The sequence below is a fragment of the Mesocricetus auratus genome, unplaced genomic scaffold (assembly GCF_017639785.1).
Source record: "Mesocricetus auratus isolate SY011 unplaced genomic scaffold, BCM_Maur_2.0 Super-Scaffold_100009, whole genome shotgun sequence".
Taxonomy (NCBI): domain Eukaryota; kingdom Metazoa; phylum Chordata; class Mammalia; order Rodentia; family Cricetidae; genus Mesocricetus; species Mesocricetus auratus.
In genome coordinates, this window is record NW_024429193.1 from 50,920,048 (window position 1) to 50,936,267 (window position 16,220).

At 45.9% G+C, this 16,220-nt stretch overlaps 1 protein-coding gene across 2 annotated transcripts in view; it reads right to left on the reverse strand.

Moving 5' to 3' along the window:
- Window positions 1–776: 776 nt before the first annotated feature.
- Window positions 777–16,220, reverse strand: part of Kcnd3 (potassium voltage-gated channel subfamily D member 3) — a 219,294-nt gene continuing 203,850 nt past the window's right edge. The window contains exons 3-8 of one of the 2 annotated variants that reach the window (XM_005076574.4): window positions 15,850–16,012; window positions 9,617–9,718; window positions 9,192–9,281; window positions 7,691–7,747; window positions 6,381–6,628; window positions 777–5,709 (exon numbers count right to left, since the gene is read on the reverse strand). In XM_005076574.4, coding sequence (XP_005076631.1) covers window positions 5,508–5,709; window positions 6,381–6,628; window positions 7,691–7,747; window positions 9,192–9,281; window positions 9,617–9,718; window positions 15,850–16,012 — 862 coding nt within the window. In that variant the 3' untranslated portion in view covers window positions 777–5,507. The remainder of the gene's footprint in view (window positions 5,710–6,380; window positions 6,629–7,690; window positions 7,748–9,191; window positions 9,282–9,616; window positions 9,719–15,849; window positions 16,013–16,220) is intronic. The other variant, XM_005076575.4, reaches the window with a different exon arrangement.

Below are 16,220 nucleotides of genomic sequence, written 5' to 3' on the forward strand. Positions count from 1 at the left end.
TCTGGGAATCAAAACTCAGCATCAAATCTGCAAAGGCTTTACACATGTAGTGCTTTTTAATGAAAAAGAATTGCTGGACGCAGGCAGAGTTGCTGAGGGCATGTACTTTCCAGTTTTCATCTGGATTATTTGCGCTGTGGGTCTTTAGTGACACCTAGTGGGCAGAACATGAAAATGCTTCTCTTATACTCAGGATTGTTAAGGTTAGATGGATCTTAAAAAGCACTTATTTCTGTCCCTACTCCCTTTAAAGTTAAGAAAGGAACTGAAGGGAAGAAGTAAAAAGCGACGAATGTGAAGTCACAGACATGTGACAAACCTGAGCTTGTGTTTCTCCTGCCTGTTAAGATTTTTACTCTCTGTAGTATTTAATGTGTGTGTCTGTGTGCGCACGCGCACATGTGTGCCTGCTCACGCATATGTGTGGTTTGTTTCAGACCGTGGTCTAGATGGTGCAAATTAGAGGAAACCTCAGTAGAACTGATATTGATATAAAAAGAGATTTTTGTTTAGTAATTGGTCCTTAAAAGAGAGTTGTAGGCAAATTCAATCCAGTGTTCCACTGTTAAAACACTGAACCTGCCCAGAGCATGTAGGCAGGCAAGCTCCTGGAAGCAGTGGGGTTGCTTATGTGGAAGGAGATGGGGCAAGGTAGCTGAGGCCTTTAACCGTAAGATTATGTCATTGCTCTAGCAGGACAGAAAGCTTCCTGGTGTAAGGCAATGCTTTTGGAAGGGAAAGAACTGGTTTTAAAAGAAACTCCCCGACGTCAAGGCTTGTGGCACATAGTTTGTTTAATCCAGATTGGATACATCAGTACAGCAGTGACACAGGACTCAATACTGTAAATGATATACATGTTATAACATATGCACTACAGTTTCAAAAGAAGACAAGAAACTTAAGAGCTTTTTCTTCCCCCACAGAAAGTTTTCACATTTGTCTTCCTGCAGTTTTGTACAGTGTATTCCTTTGCCATTGTGATGTTGTTAAGCAAAGCCCAGTAATCATATGAAAATAGAAAAGAACATGTTTTTCACAAGAACATTAATGGGAGCTCATGACCTCTAAGGAAAACATTGGAATGTCTGGTTATCAAAAATATACCATCCCTCCCACCTCCCTGGTTTGTAAAATAGTCCATTGGTCCAAGGAGTCCCCCAGAACTTGGGTCAGTGCCCTGCACTGGCTAATGTCTCATCAGCCAGCATAGTTTAAATAACCTGCTAAGATAAATGTCATTCCCACATTTGATGAGAAAACATAGAATATCCTGAATAAAAAACAAGACCCATAAGGAACCCCTTTAAAAAGTCACTTCGTTTTCAAAGCCACTTTCCCAGGTTCTAATGCTTTTCATGATGCTGTTTGGGCTCCAAGTGTCATGGGTCATAACAATGTTTTTCCTTTGTCCCATCATTTTAAAGCTTTACAAGTAACGGGAATTCATTACAAAACCAGAGGAAAAATGAAAATCTCATGTTCCTCATATGGTGGTTACCATGCCAACTAGCATGAAAGGGAAACTATTACTTCAAATGAATGGTATTGGGATCCTTTTGCCTTACTTAGTTACCTAGTAATTGAAGTGAGGGAGCCTGAATCACTAGAATCCATTAATAATTTCATATCTAATGCTAGCTCAATTTCAATCACTACTGCTATTTTTAAAAAGACAAGGGAAACAATCTAGGCATATAATGATCTCAGGTACTTCCCCCACCTGCATTCTGACAAGAAAATGACTTGATCCTGAACTGCAGGGAAAACAAAAAAAACAAACTGTATAACATCCCCAGCAGTTCTGTATGTGACTTTTGTCAACCACAGTTCATCATTTACCATCCTCCTTAACATCTGTTTAAATTATGTGGTCATAGACTAATAATGTTTAGTTGTTGAGAATATCTACTGGTCTTTTGAAAGGGGTTCTTGTACAATTAGTCCTGAGCTTGAGACTAGTTAGGGAAAATGGGAATTCAGAAGAAATAATGGTCTGTTTCAGGAGGTCCTGATACTTCAGGAATGCTTCCCCCAATCATCACCCTTGAAATCAAGCTTTAAACCTTAGAGTCATAAAGTAGGATATAGAAGACACTCCCAGGACATGATGTCTAAGTCCTGGACCAAATCATAATGCTGCCATTAACTTGCCATGAAACTTTGGATGAGTCATTCAGTTTCTTTGTGGTCATTTCTTTGAATCAAAGATTTGCTGAGTTGACTACCTTCACAGATTGTAGTGAGAAGCAACAGAAAGGTATGCTTTGAAATGCCATTGTCCAAGCCTCTTTTTCATTGAGAATATCGAGCATTTGACTGAAAAAGCTTGGACATTCCCTTTTCACTTATTTCTTATAGTTTGATCACCCATAGCTTGCTCTACCCAGGAAATGGTGGCTTCCATGGCTATAATTTGTATTATTATAGTCAGGTGATTTCCAGGACTACATCAAGTTGTATTGACATTTATGCAAGAGTGTCTCTAGTTATGTCATGGCATCTTTGATGGACCGTCCCCCAGCATATTAACTCTTCGAGGCAAAGGGTGTGATGAAAAAAACAACAGTAACAACAACAGAAATCCCAAAACAAAACTAAACCACATTAGACTGGTAGCCAAGGGTCTTGTGCTCTGGTCCCTACTCTATCCTTAGCTGGCTACATTACCTTGAGGGAGTCAAGTTCTCTGGGCCCTCGCTTTCTACACTGGAAAATGAATTAGCTATTGTTTAGTCTTCTCGAGGTCTCGCATGCTCAATATTTTCCAAGTTATTCCCATTTATTATTTGAATGTAGTCTTAGGGTTTTTTATATTTGTCTTTTTGATATCCTCTCCCCAGTAATAAATAGGGTTGAATGGAGTGGTGGTGGGGAGTTTTCCGTTATTCTAACATGGTTTGTGCACCATGAGTCATTGCCCCAGAAAGCTATTGGTTTCCAGAAGATGCAGATATCCTGTTTCTTCACTTACTAGCTGAAGAGTCAGACTTACTAAATTGATCCAGCACACTTTTACCCCTGTACTTAATCACAAATAGCCTTTAGGAGATATATGGCTGTGAGCTGTTTTCCTGGGTTGATATCTTTGGGCACAGGTGAGCTGGGTCCCTTATCCCCAGCCAAGACTGCAATGAGGGAATGAAAATGAAGATGGTCTAATGCTTTTTTTTTTAAGGAACTGACATTATATGGGCTTTGGAAATGAAATAGAAGCAACACAAATATTCAGTTCACTCAAGTCAATAAAAATGGATTTTTGGGACACAGTTTTTAAAATACATTTCTTTTCATGAGAATCATAGTATGCTGTGTTGGTGCACTGTCTAAGTGACAAGAAGATCCTTGGTTGAGTCATTATCCTAGGCCTGTAATGACATTTTAAAATAGAATGGTGGCTTGTCTGTGAATGCAATAGTGTTCCTTTTAAACCCTGTATCCTTATCCCACTCGGTAGGATATATCATGCACCCAGACATTCTTTCAAAAGTAAGATCCTTTTCTAGTTCTTTGCCTACCTGCTAAAACTGGGTCCAGCTTGGCTCTCTGCCTTGACTGATAAAACATATGTATAGAATTACTGGATTGCAAGAATAACTCTATTCCCACGATAAGGGGCAATCCTGAGGCTAGATCTAGAGAAAGGACTGCCAATAGCCACTGAGGACAAGGACAGAGAGACAAAGATGGAAATAAGGACACCTTTTGCCTTTCTGTCCACTTTCTGGTTTGGTACCACCTCAAAACACCTGGATTCCTCTGTGCACAGGATCACTGGGGTTGAAACCTTGGAAGCCCCACAAGAACTTTCAGGCCCCTGGCTAGTAAAACTCATCTAAACTGGAGTAGGCAGAGAGATTTTTGAGTTGCAAATGAACAGCTTGTCTGTGAGCTGTAGAATGGATGAGACCATTCCACAGAGCCCAGGCTTCAGAGACCCAAGGAAAGGAACTGGTGTTGGGAAAGGGCTCGTGTCACTATCACCTGCCCCACTGTAAGTGGTGAAAATGATTAGGAAGATTCCAGAAATACTGTTTCCCAGGCCCACTACCATGTAAGTAACTTGAACAAACACTGGGGGTCACCAGTGTTCTCACACACCAGCTATCTTCAGAGATGAGGCCTGAAGAGGACTCAGACCTCAAGGCATCTTTTAGACCAGGAGAGAATCATCTAGAGCCTCTTGCTTGCTTTCTTGCTTTGAAACATCCTTCACGAGGCACACAGGCTTAACCTTCGAAGCCTCTGTATAGGAACTGCCTCAGGCGTGGTAAGTCCCTTGTTCTTACTTGAGGATGCTCACGGAGCCTCTTGACAGAGCATTGCATGGGTTTTATGGTGGATCCTAAAGGAGGGTACATAACAAGGTGCCCTGGAGCTCTGGCAGCTGTGAGCCGTGGTGCTTCTGTTTTTACTGGGGTGTAGCAGAAATGACTGCTCTCTGAAGTCGCTATGTCCATTTTCAAGATCCAGTGTGAATCACGTGACCATTCTCCAGCTCCCTCCACATCACTGCAAAGACAAGTGGTTCCAATCCCAAGGGAAGCACCTCTGTTCATAAGGTAGACTTACCTCTCCCTTCAACTCGCCCCACGTGGCTTCCTTTCTTTTCTGAGTTTGCATTTGCTCAGCCTGACTCCCAGGCACAGCTCTGCAGTACTTGGCAGTGACAAAGAAGGCTTTACTGTCTGTCCATGGTGACACAGATGGTTGGACACAGAAACAGCCAAGGTGAAGCAGATAGGTACAGAGACAAGGGAGACAGACGGATGAACAGAGCAGAAGGGTTGCTGTGTGGTCTCTTAACAGCTCTGTGTAGGTCAGCTGGTCAGTGAGGGCCCAGCTAAGGTGACCTCACTCCTCCTGGGAACAGGGAGGGAACTCAGCAATAACTGACTTTGAGCCTAAAAGCTTTTGCTATAAAAGGAGAAAAATAAAAACCAACCTCACAAAATGCATTGTTTTGGTTTAAAGGTGTTGGGTCCATGGAGAAAAACATTTCACAAAAATCCATTGATGATTTTGTTTTCCACCTTTTCCCATGAATAAATATTATCCATTAAGATCCTTGAAAAAGGTGCTTAATACACAGTGTTATATTTTCTTCCTGTTTGCATGTGAAGACTCGGCCTCTGGGCTGCTCTTGGTCTTGTGTTTTCCTCACTGGGGTCTCCAGAAACAACTGTTATTTGGTCTGAGGTGCCCTCACCAGGCCCTGTTCAGGCAAGCAGCCTACACCCCCTAATGGCCCATCCCATACCCACCCCCTCCCTTCCTTTGGCCCCAGCAAGATGCAATGTCACAGGGCTGTGTCCACACCAGCAGCAGGAGCCTCAGGTGCCCTTTGCTGCTTCCTTTCCCTTCCAGACACAAGTCTCAGGGCTAGGGGTGCAACGGGGCAGGCAGAAATAGCGGGAAAGGGGGAGGGAGTGGTCTTACTGGCCACCCACCCACATGCCAGCCCCCTTTACTCCCCACTGCCCCCTCGGGCCCTCTGTCCAGTGTTTTTACAAGGCTGAGACCTTGACAACATTGCTGGCTATGGAAGGAATGTTCGTGTTGGGTCCTGGGCTGGCAGGGGGTGGTCGACTCTCTCCCTCTGGGGTTAGAGCTGGGGGAGTAGGGATGCTGATGATGGCTGTGGTAATCTGGGATGTTTTGCAGTTTGGTCTCAGTCCGTCGTCTGCTTTCAAATTAAGGCTGGAGCGACTGGGATAGAAAAGAGTGAGTTGGCGATGGTTCCTGCTTGTGGGTGCCCCAAATCTCCCTTGACCCACTGCACTGTTTTTGCTCTACGCTCTATCAAGGGACTCCACAGCCCTTGATCGCTCCCTTTAACAATCAGCTAATAGTTGCCATTTTAATCACTATTAGCAATTACTAAGTCATCAGAACTTCTTCCCACCCTGTGGGCTTCTCCTAACACTTGTGACATTTGCTCTCTCTGAATTCTCTGCAATGGGTTTGGAAGTAACAGGAAATGGCTTAAATATAAACAGAGAGGAGGAGGAAAAGTCAGTTTGTGATTCACAATTAGTTTGGGATAAGCCATATATGTAGCGCAGTTGGGAGAAGTATTTTCTTAGGGAAACGATTATAGTCCATCTTTTCAAGTTTTGGACTCTTTCGGAGTTTTTCCCCTAACCCCCTACTGTTGACCGAAACTGCTGCGGTTTTAGTATCATCCAATATCCCATGAAGAGCCTTGGATTAACTTTAAAGCATGGGACGGCAGGCAGGAGGAAAGCAGAGGGGCCCCATGCAGTACACAAGGGGAGCCACTAGGGGCGCGGTCCCTGAGGGTCTAGTGTGGAGCCTGTTTAATTCTGGAAAGGGAATGACTCAAGACTTTGGGGGTGGCGGGAAAGGAAGCCACCCACCTGGTGGTGAGGGAGGGCTGCTCACTTCCCTGGATGTGGATCGTGCTGAGCTCTTGCATGCTGCGCAGGCGAGTGGCTGGCAGGTTGGAGTTGGGCAGATGTGTGGTCTTCTTACTGCGGCGGGAGCAGCAGGTGGTGGTAAGGCCGGAATGGCTGGACAGAGAAGGACTTCTGGTAGATGGGTAGTTCTGCATTGAGCTCTCCATGCAGTTCTGCTCAAACATCTGCTCATCAATAAACTCGTGGTTCTGTGGGAGGAAGGAGAGGAAGTGAAAAAGAAGAAGGGAGGCGGGGAGCCCCAGTCTCCGTAGGGCTGCCTGTCTGTTTGGGGCCTTTAATGAAGGACCCCCAGATGTCTGGATTACAGATAAGTGTGTGTGAGGGGTTTTGTTTTCACAGGTGTCAATGTCAAAAGAATCAAATTGGCCTCCCTGGCCATTAGACCAGGCAGGGACACAGTTGTTAAGTCATCATCATGTGTCATATACTCCATCTACAGCTTTGAGCAGAAGGGGACACAGAGGACGTGGAGGGACTTAGTGGCATCATCAGAGCTAGAATCAAACGTTTCTTAGTAAGTGCTGAAGTCACTGAACATGAGTCTTCTAGGTTCTCTTTGCACACCCGATGACTATCACAGGTGTGACAGAAATTTGTACAGGTTTTGGACCATTCACAGAATTGGGGGAGCATTGTTCTTGAACGCAAAGGTGTCAAACTGCTAAGGATAAGATTTCTCCTAATTTTGTTTTCTTTTTGCCTGATTATGGCATGTGGACCCTTAACTACCTGGCAGTTCAGAATTCCCTGGGTTAAATGTAAGCATGGGAAAGAATGTTAACAGCTTCCTGTCTGTAGGGCATGAGGGTGGCTTATAGCTAAACCCAGAACAATGGAAAAATGGTTGCTTGACCAAAGTGACTAAAACTCTGTTGCATTGATAGTGTGAGGAGAAAGAGAAGTGTAAGGATAGAGTTCAGAGAAAATGCCCCCTGGCAGCCAATACCAGGAGTTCCCAGGAAACTGAGGCGTAGCATAGAGATATGTGGTGCATGGGCGTTCCAGAGGAAACTGACCTTGAAGTTGACCTCTAAGCCCCCGGGGATGTCAATGGCAAGAATAGGAAAGGAAATTGGGTAGTTTGGGTGCAGAAACAGTGGAAGCCTGAGCTGGTACTGGGTGTGGCAGTAGAGATAGCAAAAGCCAGGGAGAATTAGCAGCACATGCAGAAAACCAGACTAGGGGTAAGCAGAGTAAATCCACAGACTCAAGATTCAGAGAGAAGAACAATTGAATTTATAAAGCTATACCTTGATGGTGGAGGTTCGTACAGATAACAGGGGATCATCCACAAGATAGGATAACCCCTACAGGACAACATGCCAACAGAAGATAGAAACACCATTGATTGTACATTCCAGCATTCCAGTTTTGACATTCAATTCCTCCATCCCAGCATTTCACCCTCCAAATTCAACATTCCAGCCCTCGTTCCCAGCATTCTGTTTCCCTTTTTCCAACATCTCACCCCTTGGTTCCAATAGGAGCCTGCTTAACCCAACATTCACTCTTTCCATACCAACATTCTTCTCTTCCTATCCCAACATTCCACCTCTGGGTCCCACATTCCTTCCCCCCAAATCCAGCATTCCGATATGCCATCCCTACCATCAATCCAACATTGCCTCAGACTCAGCATTCCACCCCTTCACTGCCAGCATTCCACCTCTCAGCCCCCCAAATGCCAACATTCCAGCCCTTCAAACCCCAGTGTTTCCCCCCATGTCCTTTTAATTTACACATTCCACCCTGCACATGCAACTTGGAAAGGGCAGTGGGGTCTGGGCCTATCCCATTGGCAAGCTCCGTGTCCTTGAGAGAACTTCTAGATATGCAACCATGGTTTTTGACCATAGATGCTGGGGCCTGGGCTTGCAGAGCACTTTCTCATTTAGAAGATTTTACTGGATTTCCACGGTCATCCATGGAATCCATTTTTGGCTCAGAGGAAGAGGTATCTAAAATTTTGGAGACCAGGCTACTAGGAATTAGGAAGTTCCTTTCCAAGGTGTGCTGAGCCCTGACTCTAGGCTCTTTGGGTATGAAACTTCTGGAAAGGAACAAGGAAGAGGTTCACGTTAGCTTTTCTATTCTGACTTCTCCCACCCTACTGTTCCTAGCACTTTTGCCAAGGATTCAGGGTTGGCCCTACTGCCCTTCCTTTCAGGCTGTCAGTAAGGCACAAGCATCATTCCCGTTCCAGCTGTGGCACCCTATGCCATGATCTCCTTTAGCAATCAGCCTTTCACAATCTGAACTCCCTGAAAAAATGCAAGGTTACTAAGTGCGGTCGGGATTGATAAATTGTTGACTAAAAAAAAAAAATAAACATACTGTCCCCCTCATTAATGTAGAAACAATGGGACCCATGGATTGCCTCAACCCAGCTACAGGGGTGGAACAGAAATCTTCCATCTTCTCTACTGTCCTGTGTAAATTCAGTGTGAGTCTTGTTGAGAAATGAAAAACGAAACTCTTAGTTCTCAGTAATTAAGACACATGCTGGTGTTAGGGAGGAATGGGGAGGCTATGGGGGTGGCCTTTCTGTACAGCTGCAGGACACAGCTGATGTCTCACTCTAGTGACCTTGACTCACGCCCTGGGGTCCTCATCCTGGGTGTTGATGGACCTTGCCATTTACTCCTTTGGATTGGAAGGGGACAGTCTGACTACCTGGCCTAGGATGACAATGTGAGTGCAGCTTTGGGAGGTCAGGGATGAAGCAGGAGGGGGCGGCAGGCTGGAACTCACAGTGGTCTTTTCTAGACAGTGCAGCAAGTGGTGGTGCTGGCTCTCGATGAGTGAGGTGGTCTTGCCCATGTGCTCCTCTTCTGGGGTGCCCTAGTGAGGAAGAAAGAAGAGCTAAGTATAACTGGGGTCTTCTCTCTTCAGCCTCTTTGTTTCCTCACAGAAGGGCATGGGAAAAAATCTCGATAAGCCAAATCTTAGGGCCACCATAAAACCTGCCGGCCTTGGTCTGGGGGCCCTTGTCATCAGCTGGTTTATAGGCAGTGGTGGTAATTCCATGAGAGCAGTGTGTCCGTGGGAACACTTGGGACCATGTCTCTCTCAGAGTCCATAAACTGGAGCTTTCTGGGGGAGTGCTGGTACCTGTGGATGAGCAAACAAGCCTGTTTCTGGTTTTGTCTCCTCTGCCAGGACTTACGGACACCTACCGTCAGCTCCAGGGCTTCATTGAGGAGCCCGTTGCGCTTGCTGTGCAGGTAGGCATTGGAACTTCCTGTTTTGGCCACACGGATCCTGGCAAGGCGGGCCTTCTGTGATGGGTAGACAACAAGAGAGACAATAAGACACAAGAAGAGCAAGCCCGGCAGAGCTAGTGTCAACAGCTGCCCCACTGAGGCTGGTTTCCTTAACACTGTGTGAGAAGGGAAAATAGGCTACCCTGTCTTAGCCTTATGCATCTCTGTCCATAGAGCCTGGGATGGATCTGAGACCTGTGCGTCCACTTTTGCAGGTCAGCCATGGCCAGGACTCTCGGAATCTTCACAAGTCTTCAGCCTGGGTGGAATATTTGTGGCAGAAATACCGTATTTTCAAGTTCTTTCTCCTAAAGTTTTCTGACATTTTCCACTAATTATTGCACAATGGTATGAGCCATTCTACTGTTCCCTATCTCTAAGGAGACTGGACTGTTCCCAGGGGACAGTATGTGTTAACTGTCCTCATTCTCTCCTGGGTTCCAGTGTGGTTGGCTCTCCATGTGCTGTAGGTTCGCAAATAACACTTAGTTATGAGAAGAAGCGGAGAAAGCAATGGTACTGCCAGCACTCTTAACTCCATTGTCTGTTTCTCTTCTAGCACTTATCACTGGGGTAGCACACACACTTCTGTCGTGGGCTAGGATGTAAGCTCCCGGAGGGCAGGCTGTTTGCTTTTGCTTTGTTTGTTACCAGGAGGCTCTCTCTCTTTTTAAAGTTAAGCAATGTATTTATAGGTGTACCACCGACTTGGGGAGTTGATGGCTGTGTCAATATATATATCTGTGCTGTCCACAGGAGTGGGAAGGGTCCAGTGTACACAGAGGTGTCTGGTGTGTATATGCCAGAAAGGGACACATTCCAAGAGACCAGTTTGGTTTTACCTAGTACAGAACTGAAACCCTCCCTGGGAAAACCCTTAGCAGACAACTGGGCTCCAGAGGCAGGGCCTAGCTCACTTTACTTGTTTGCTGAGGGAATGGGAGAGGCTGGCCCTGTGATATATGCTGGTCACTCTTTTGCTTTTTTCTAATGACTACCAGCCATGACAAACAGTATAGCAAAAAGAGAGGACCATGAAGTTCAGTCTGGTACTGGAGAAAAGCCCTTGGGTTTGGAGTACACAGCCTGGGCTCTGTAGATCTAGAACCAGCTCCAAGCTATTTCTGTGAGAAGCAGAAGAACCTATGAGATCCATAGTCCCAGTCTGGAGTGGAGGATCCTCTTTTGCCTCTGGGTGTGGTGACATGTAACTTGAACCTGGGCCCTGATAGAAAGGTTCTGGGAAGTTGTGGCGATTTCCCTTTTTCTTATCCTCTCCCAGCTATCCTGTTTGGGTTGCTTCATCTGCTAAGAGGAGGCCACGGACTATCAGAAGGATCATAATTATGTTCCCTGTTTCCTGGGAATTCCCCCACCCACTAGTATCTCCTTGCAGAAACAATTAAACTCTTTCCCTGGTCTATAGACGTGGGAAAGAGGCTAACACTTGAGTTGGAAGGTCCTCCTGCAAGTCAAGAATGGTTACTCCTCTATATGGGAGCATGAAAAGGAAGATATGAGACAGCAAACCAGCAGCCATGTCACCTCCTTGTCTCTGAGCAAAAACATTCATTCATTCCAAGTCTGGGATGAGTCTCCCCAGGAGCCCTGCAGCAGCCCTCCCATGGCCAGATGTTTACAGTCAAGTGAGTTCCTCATAAGTCACGGCAATGGCTGCTGTCACTTTGGGAGAAGGCTAGGTGTTGAGAGCTGCGTATGGAAACGCAATTGTGCCAAGCTCATTACAGCCTTATGTAATCTGATTGCCACTTAGAGCCAGACCTTTCTCATATGTAGGGTCTGTCTTTATTACTTTGCAGAGATGAAAGGTTCTCCTGTTCCCCTCTGAGGCGCTTCTTTTAATCTTATCTCACTCTGGATTCTATTAAGGTAGAAGATTGTCACATCAAACACACCGTAGCATTTAATCATTCCCAAACGGGAACAGAGGTTTGAGGAAGGTTTTCAGAATGGTATCTAGTGTGTGAAACTTGGTGGTGCTCTCTGCTTGCTTTTGCGTTCCTGGGGGTCAGAGCCTGAGACTTAGACACATTCTTTTATTGCCAGCATCTGGTGCATGCTCCGCACTGAACAAGAGTTCAAGCAAAGCTTCTGGTAGCCAAAGAAGGAAAACTGCATGGTTGGCTGGAAGGCTATGTTTATAAAGCCCTTGTAACAGGCTCAGTCTTTGTGTGGACTGATCAACTTCCACTCCCTCTCATCCACAACCATGAAGACACCATGAAAGATGGGAGAATGTAGCAGCCATTTAGGTTGCTTCAAAGGTCAAATAATAATAATGAATTGATTTAAAAAATGGAGTGCATGGGGGGGGGAGACACTCAGCCAGGGTGAGGGAATGGATTAGAAAGGTTTCAGCTCATGTCCTCCAAACCGGAAGTCAAATGCAAGGTGTCTTTCTCCTTCCTCCTTGAGTTCATCTCCTTTCAGGTACATTTCTAAACTTGAAGGGAAAAGCCCAGCAATCTGCATCTTCAACAGGATAACTGGAGCTTTGGGGTTGGAGGAGAGATATGGTACAATACTGTCTGCCCTGGACATGGCCTGCCACCATTACTGATCAAGACCGTTTGGAGACCCCCTGCAGAACCTGGCACAACTGGGACTTTCTAGCTGGCAACTGGCAGGGACTGCCTGGACACGAGTCTTTGCATCTCTTGTCCTGAGAGAGGCTGAAGGAAGACAGGTGAGAAATGGAAACCCAGGCAGTTGGACACTTACACATTTTCCAGAGAGACTTTAAGACTTATGTTGATGTAAACCCAGGCTGGCTTGGGATGATGCTGTAGCCCAAGTTGACCTTGAACTTGTGATTCTCCTGTTTCCGCCTCCTGAGTATCTGGAATCACAGGCCTGCACCACTAGGTCTGGTATAAGGAACTAGTGATATAATTTGAACTAGTCTCTGGGAATTCTATGGATGAAAAAAGTCAACTCCCAAAGGTTACCAACTGCATGAATACATTTATGTAACTTTTTTGAAATGAAAATGTTTTATAAATGGAGATCAGGCAAATCGTTTCCAGGAGTAAGGGGTGGGTAGAGATATAGCAGGAGTGTGATTATCATGTGGGAAATAGATAATCTTATAGTCATGAAGCTGCTGGGTCTGTAGGAACTGAGTGAAGGAACTGAAACACCCCCCCCACAAACTGGGGTGATCTGGGCAACATGGGTTAGAGGGGTGACTTCATACCCTTTAAACCCTTTATGCCCCATATATCTCTATAGAATGTTACCATTAGACAAAACTGGACACAGTACAAAAAGGACATATTTTTTTGCAACTACATCATCTATAATTATTCCAATAAAATATTCCATTAAAAACAAAGGATATGGTGCCGGGATGTAGTTAAGGGATAGAGTATTTTTACTTGCTAGACACAAGGCCCTGGGTTTAATCTCCAGCACAACAAAAATAAAAATGAAGGAAAACTAAAACAATCTCCCTTGAGACCAAAAAACACGGGTGGAGTTGGGACAGGGGGTGGCCTCTCCAGGCCCTATCCCAGGTACCTCTGCTAGACAACCTTGAGTCATCTCTGCTTCTCTTGGCCTAGGGAAGACAGTCTCCACGACCAGATGTGATGACACTAATTTCTTTTGGAGCCTTTAGCAACAAGGCACCTTAGCTGGAGCTTACTCTGATGCCCATGCAGCTCCCAGAAACATGGTCAGAGCTAAGGGCTATCATTAGCTCCTGTGACCTCCTCCCTGTCCCGTCTCTCTCTACTCTCACCAAGTCCCCTGGGCCCGCCTAGCCTTGGCTTACCACGACAGACTGAGTGCTGGAAGCAGACAGTATTGCTTTTTTCCTCTCACAGGAAGCCCAAGGTGAAAGAGACAGAGCTGTGCAACCTTGAGGAGAAACAGTATCCTGGCTGGGGAAAACACTGTAAATATTTACTTATTTCAAAGGAGAGAGAAAAGGGCTAGGCAGGGCTCATCTTGAGTAGCTCAGAGGGAGGAGAAAGCCAGAGTCGGTCCTTCTGGACTTTAAGTGAACACAATAAGCTCTGCAGAGTCCGTGGGAAACGTTCACTGTTCTAGTCTTCGCAGAGGAGCTTCCCTGAGAAGTAGGAACAGTGTAGCCAGGGAGGGGAGCACAGCTGCCTCTGGAGGGACTGTCACAATTGAGCCGGGCACTTCTGAGAACCCTACCAGCTGTGCGGAAAGGGTTTGTGCTTGACCAGGTTTAAGGGGTGTGGGGACAGAGTGTGCCACAGGATTCCCTGGCCCTCAGGACCTCAGAGTTTGGATGTGGGAGCCCAGTTTTCCTCGGCCCCTTTATTTAGAACTGCGTGATGAATTCAGGCATTGTTCACATTTGCCAGCTGACTTGAGCTGGGAGAGATAAGATGACTTCCATTTTTGGAGTGTCTGGAAGTGGGGAGACCTTGACCTTGGGTGAAGATAGATGGTGGAGGAGACAGAGGATGTAAGAAGAAAGACTTTACAGCTAGCGACAACAGACCAGGCACATGTTTGGGGGGCAGGAGGGTAAGGAGGAGGTGACACAAGGACATACAAGTGGTCATATTTGGGATATGGGGACCAAGTAGGCTTACGGTATGGTTATATTATTTACTGTCCTATGTAAATTGTTATGCAACCATTGTTTAAGAGTTAGCTTAAACTTGTGGCTTTGCCCCAGTCTGTACACACAGACCTATTTTGAGGTTCTAGATTGCTTTGTCCAGTATCAGGCCCTGTTACCCAGGGATTATTCTTGCAAGTGGGAACAAGTAATCTAGCTGCAGGGCCTGTCACATGGAAGGTGCTGATGTGAATGTCTGTAGAAGAGAAGGGAAGGAAGAAATACATCACAGAGAGCAAAATCCCTGTGGTGTCTAAGCTAATCTTCCAAAAAGGTGCCCTTCAGTCCTTTGTATCCAGAGACTGACCATGCCCTCAGAGCCCCAGACAATAAGGGTACCATGTTCGGCCTGGATCGAAAGGGAAGTAGAACCCCCTCCACCCTGATATCCCTTCACTTCTAGTCTTTGCCAACTTGACTGAATTGAGAACCATCCAGGAGACTGTGAGGCACACACACCCCGGGGAGTGTCTGTGACAGCGTTTCTATAGAGAATTAACAGAGGAAGACCCACTTTAATGTGAGTGGTACTGTGGTCTATGGACTCAGATGGAAAAACACAAAAAACAAACAACAAATTCCCTCCTCTTGGCCACCTGTCCATCAAGATGTGAAGAACAGTCTCCACCAAGTACTCCCCCTGCTGCCGTGATGTTTGGGACCAAGCATACAGACTAATTCTTCTGAAACTGTGAGTCAAAATAATTATTTTTCTTTTAATTATGTATGACAGGTGTTTGTCACAACAATGCAAATGTTAATAATACAGGACCCCAGCAAAAGTCATTGGCAGGGACCATGTCTGGAAGAAGCCTTGGAGTTGGTGTGGCTGTGCTATCTCAGAGAGAAGCCCGAAGACCAAGAGCAGAAGGGGCATCTGCGCACACCAGCCTGTAGACATCTGGCTCTGTATGAGCAGACAAGATTTCACGTAACCTATCATCCTAAGTAAACACTTGGCAGAACTTAGAAATTTGCCCAGGCCTGACGCTGACTCTCCATCGGTTGAGTTCTATGACTCTACACAGCACCCTGGTGCTTCCTGACATTTAATGTTCCACTTGACCCAGAATGCAGTGGCCACAGCCACAGAGTGTTTTCCTCTCACAGTGTTCATTTTTTCCTTTCTGCACATTTATTTTTGTCACTTACTTATGTATAGACCCTCAGCGGGATATTGAAATGACATTTTGTTTTCTGGTAAAGCTCTGGGATGGGAAAAGGAGGAGACAGTAGCTGCTTGGTGGCCATGGCTGGGCATGTAGAAGCGGAGCTACGGGCCAGTTGGATAGACTACTTAAAAGGACAATCCAGTTGTCAATAGTGAGGGTTTGTTGTATTCTGGAGCAGCAGACTGGGCTGGAACTGAGGACACTGGTGAGCAGGAGGAGACATGGAGTCTCCTTATCCTTCCGAGCCAGAGGGAGTCTGTGTAGGGATCCTCCAAAGAATTGAGGCCTGGCAAGCCTGTCTGAGTCTCCCGCCCTTCTTACTCCTCCCCCCCAGCCCTGTTTCTGAGGCTTACCTTTTGCGCCCTGCGTTTATCTGCTCTCTGGTTCTGGTGGTAGATCCTGCTAAAGTTGGAGACTATCACAGGGACTGGCAGAGCAATGACCAGGACACCACTCAGGGAGCAGATGGAGCCAAATATCTTCCCTGCAATTGTCTTAGGCACCATGTCTCCATATCTGCAAGAGAGAGGGAGAGAGATGTGGCAGGGAAGAGAGAAGATGTAAGGAAGTAAAGGGCCACTTGGGAAACAAGTGAGGATTCCCAGCCAATTATTCACTCACTCACACATTCATTCATTTATTCATCAATATTTCACAGCACCTACTATACACGGGGTTCAGTGATACATCTTAGAGCAAAAGAAGCAAAACTTTTATGTTCATG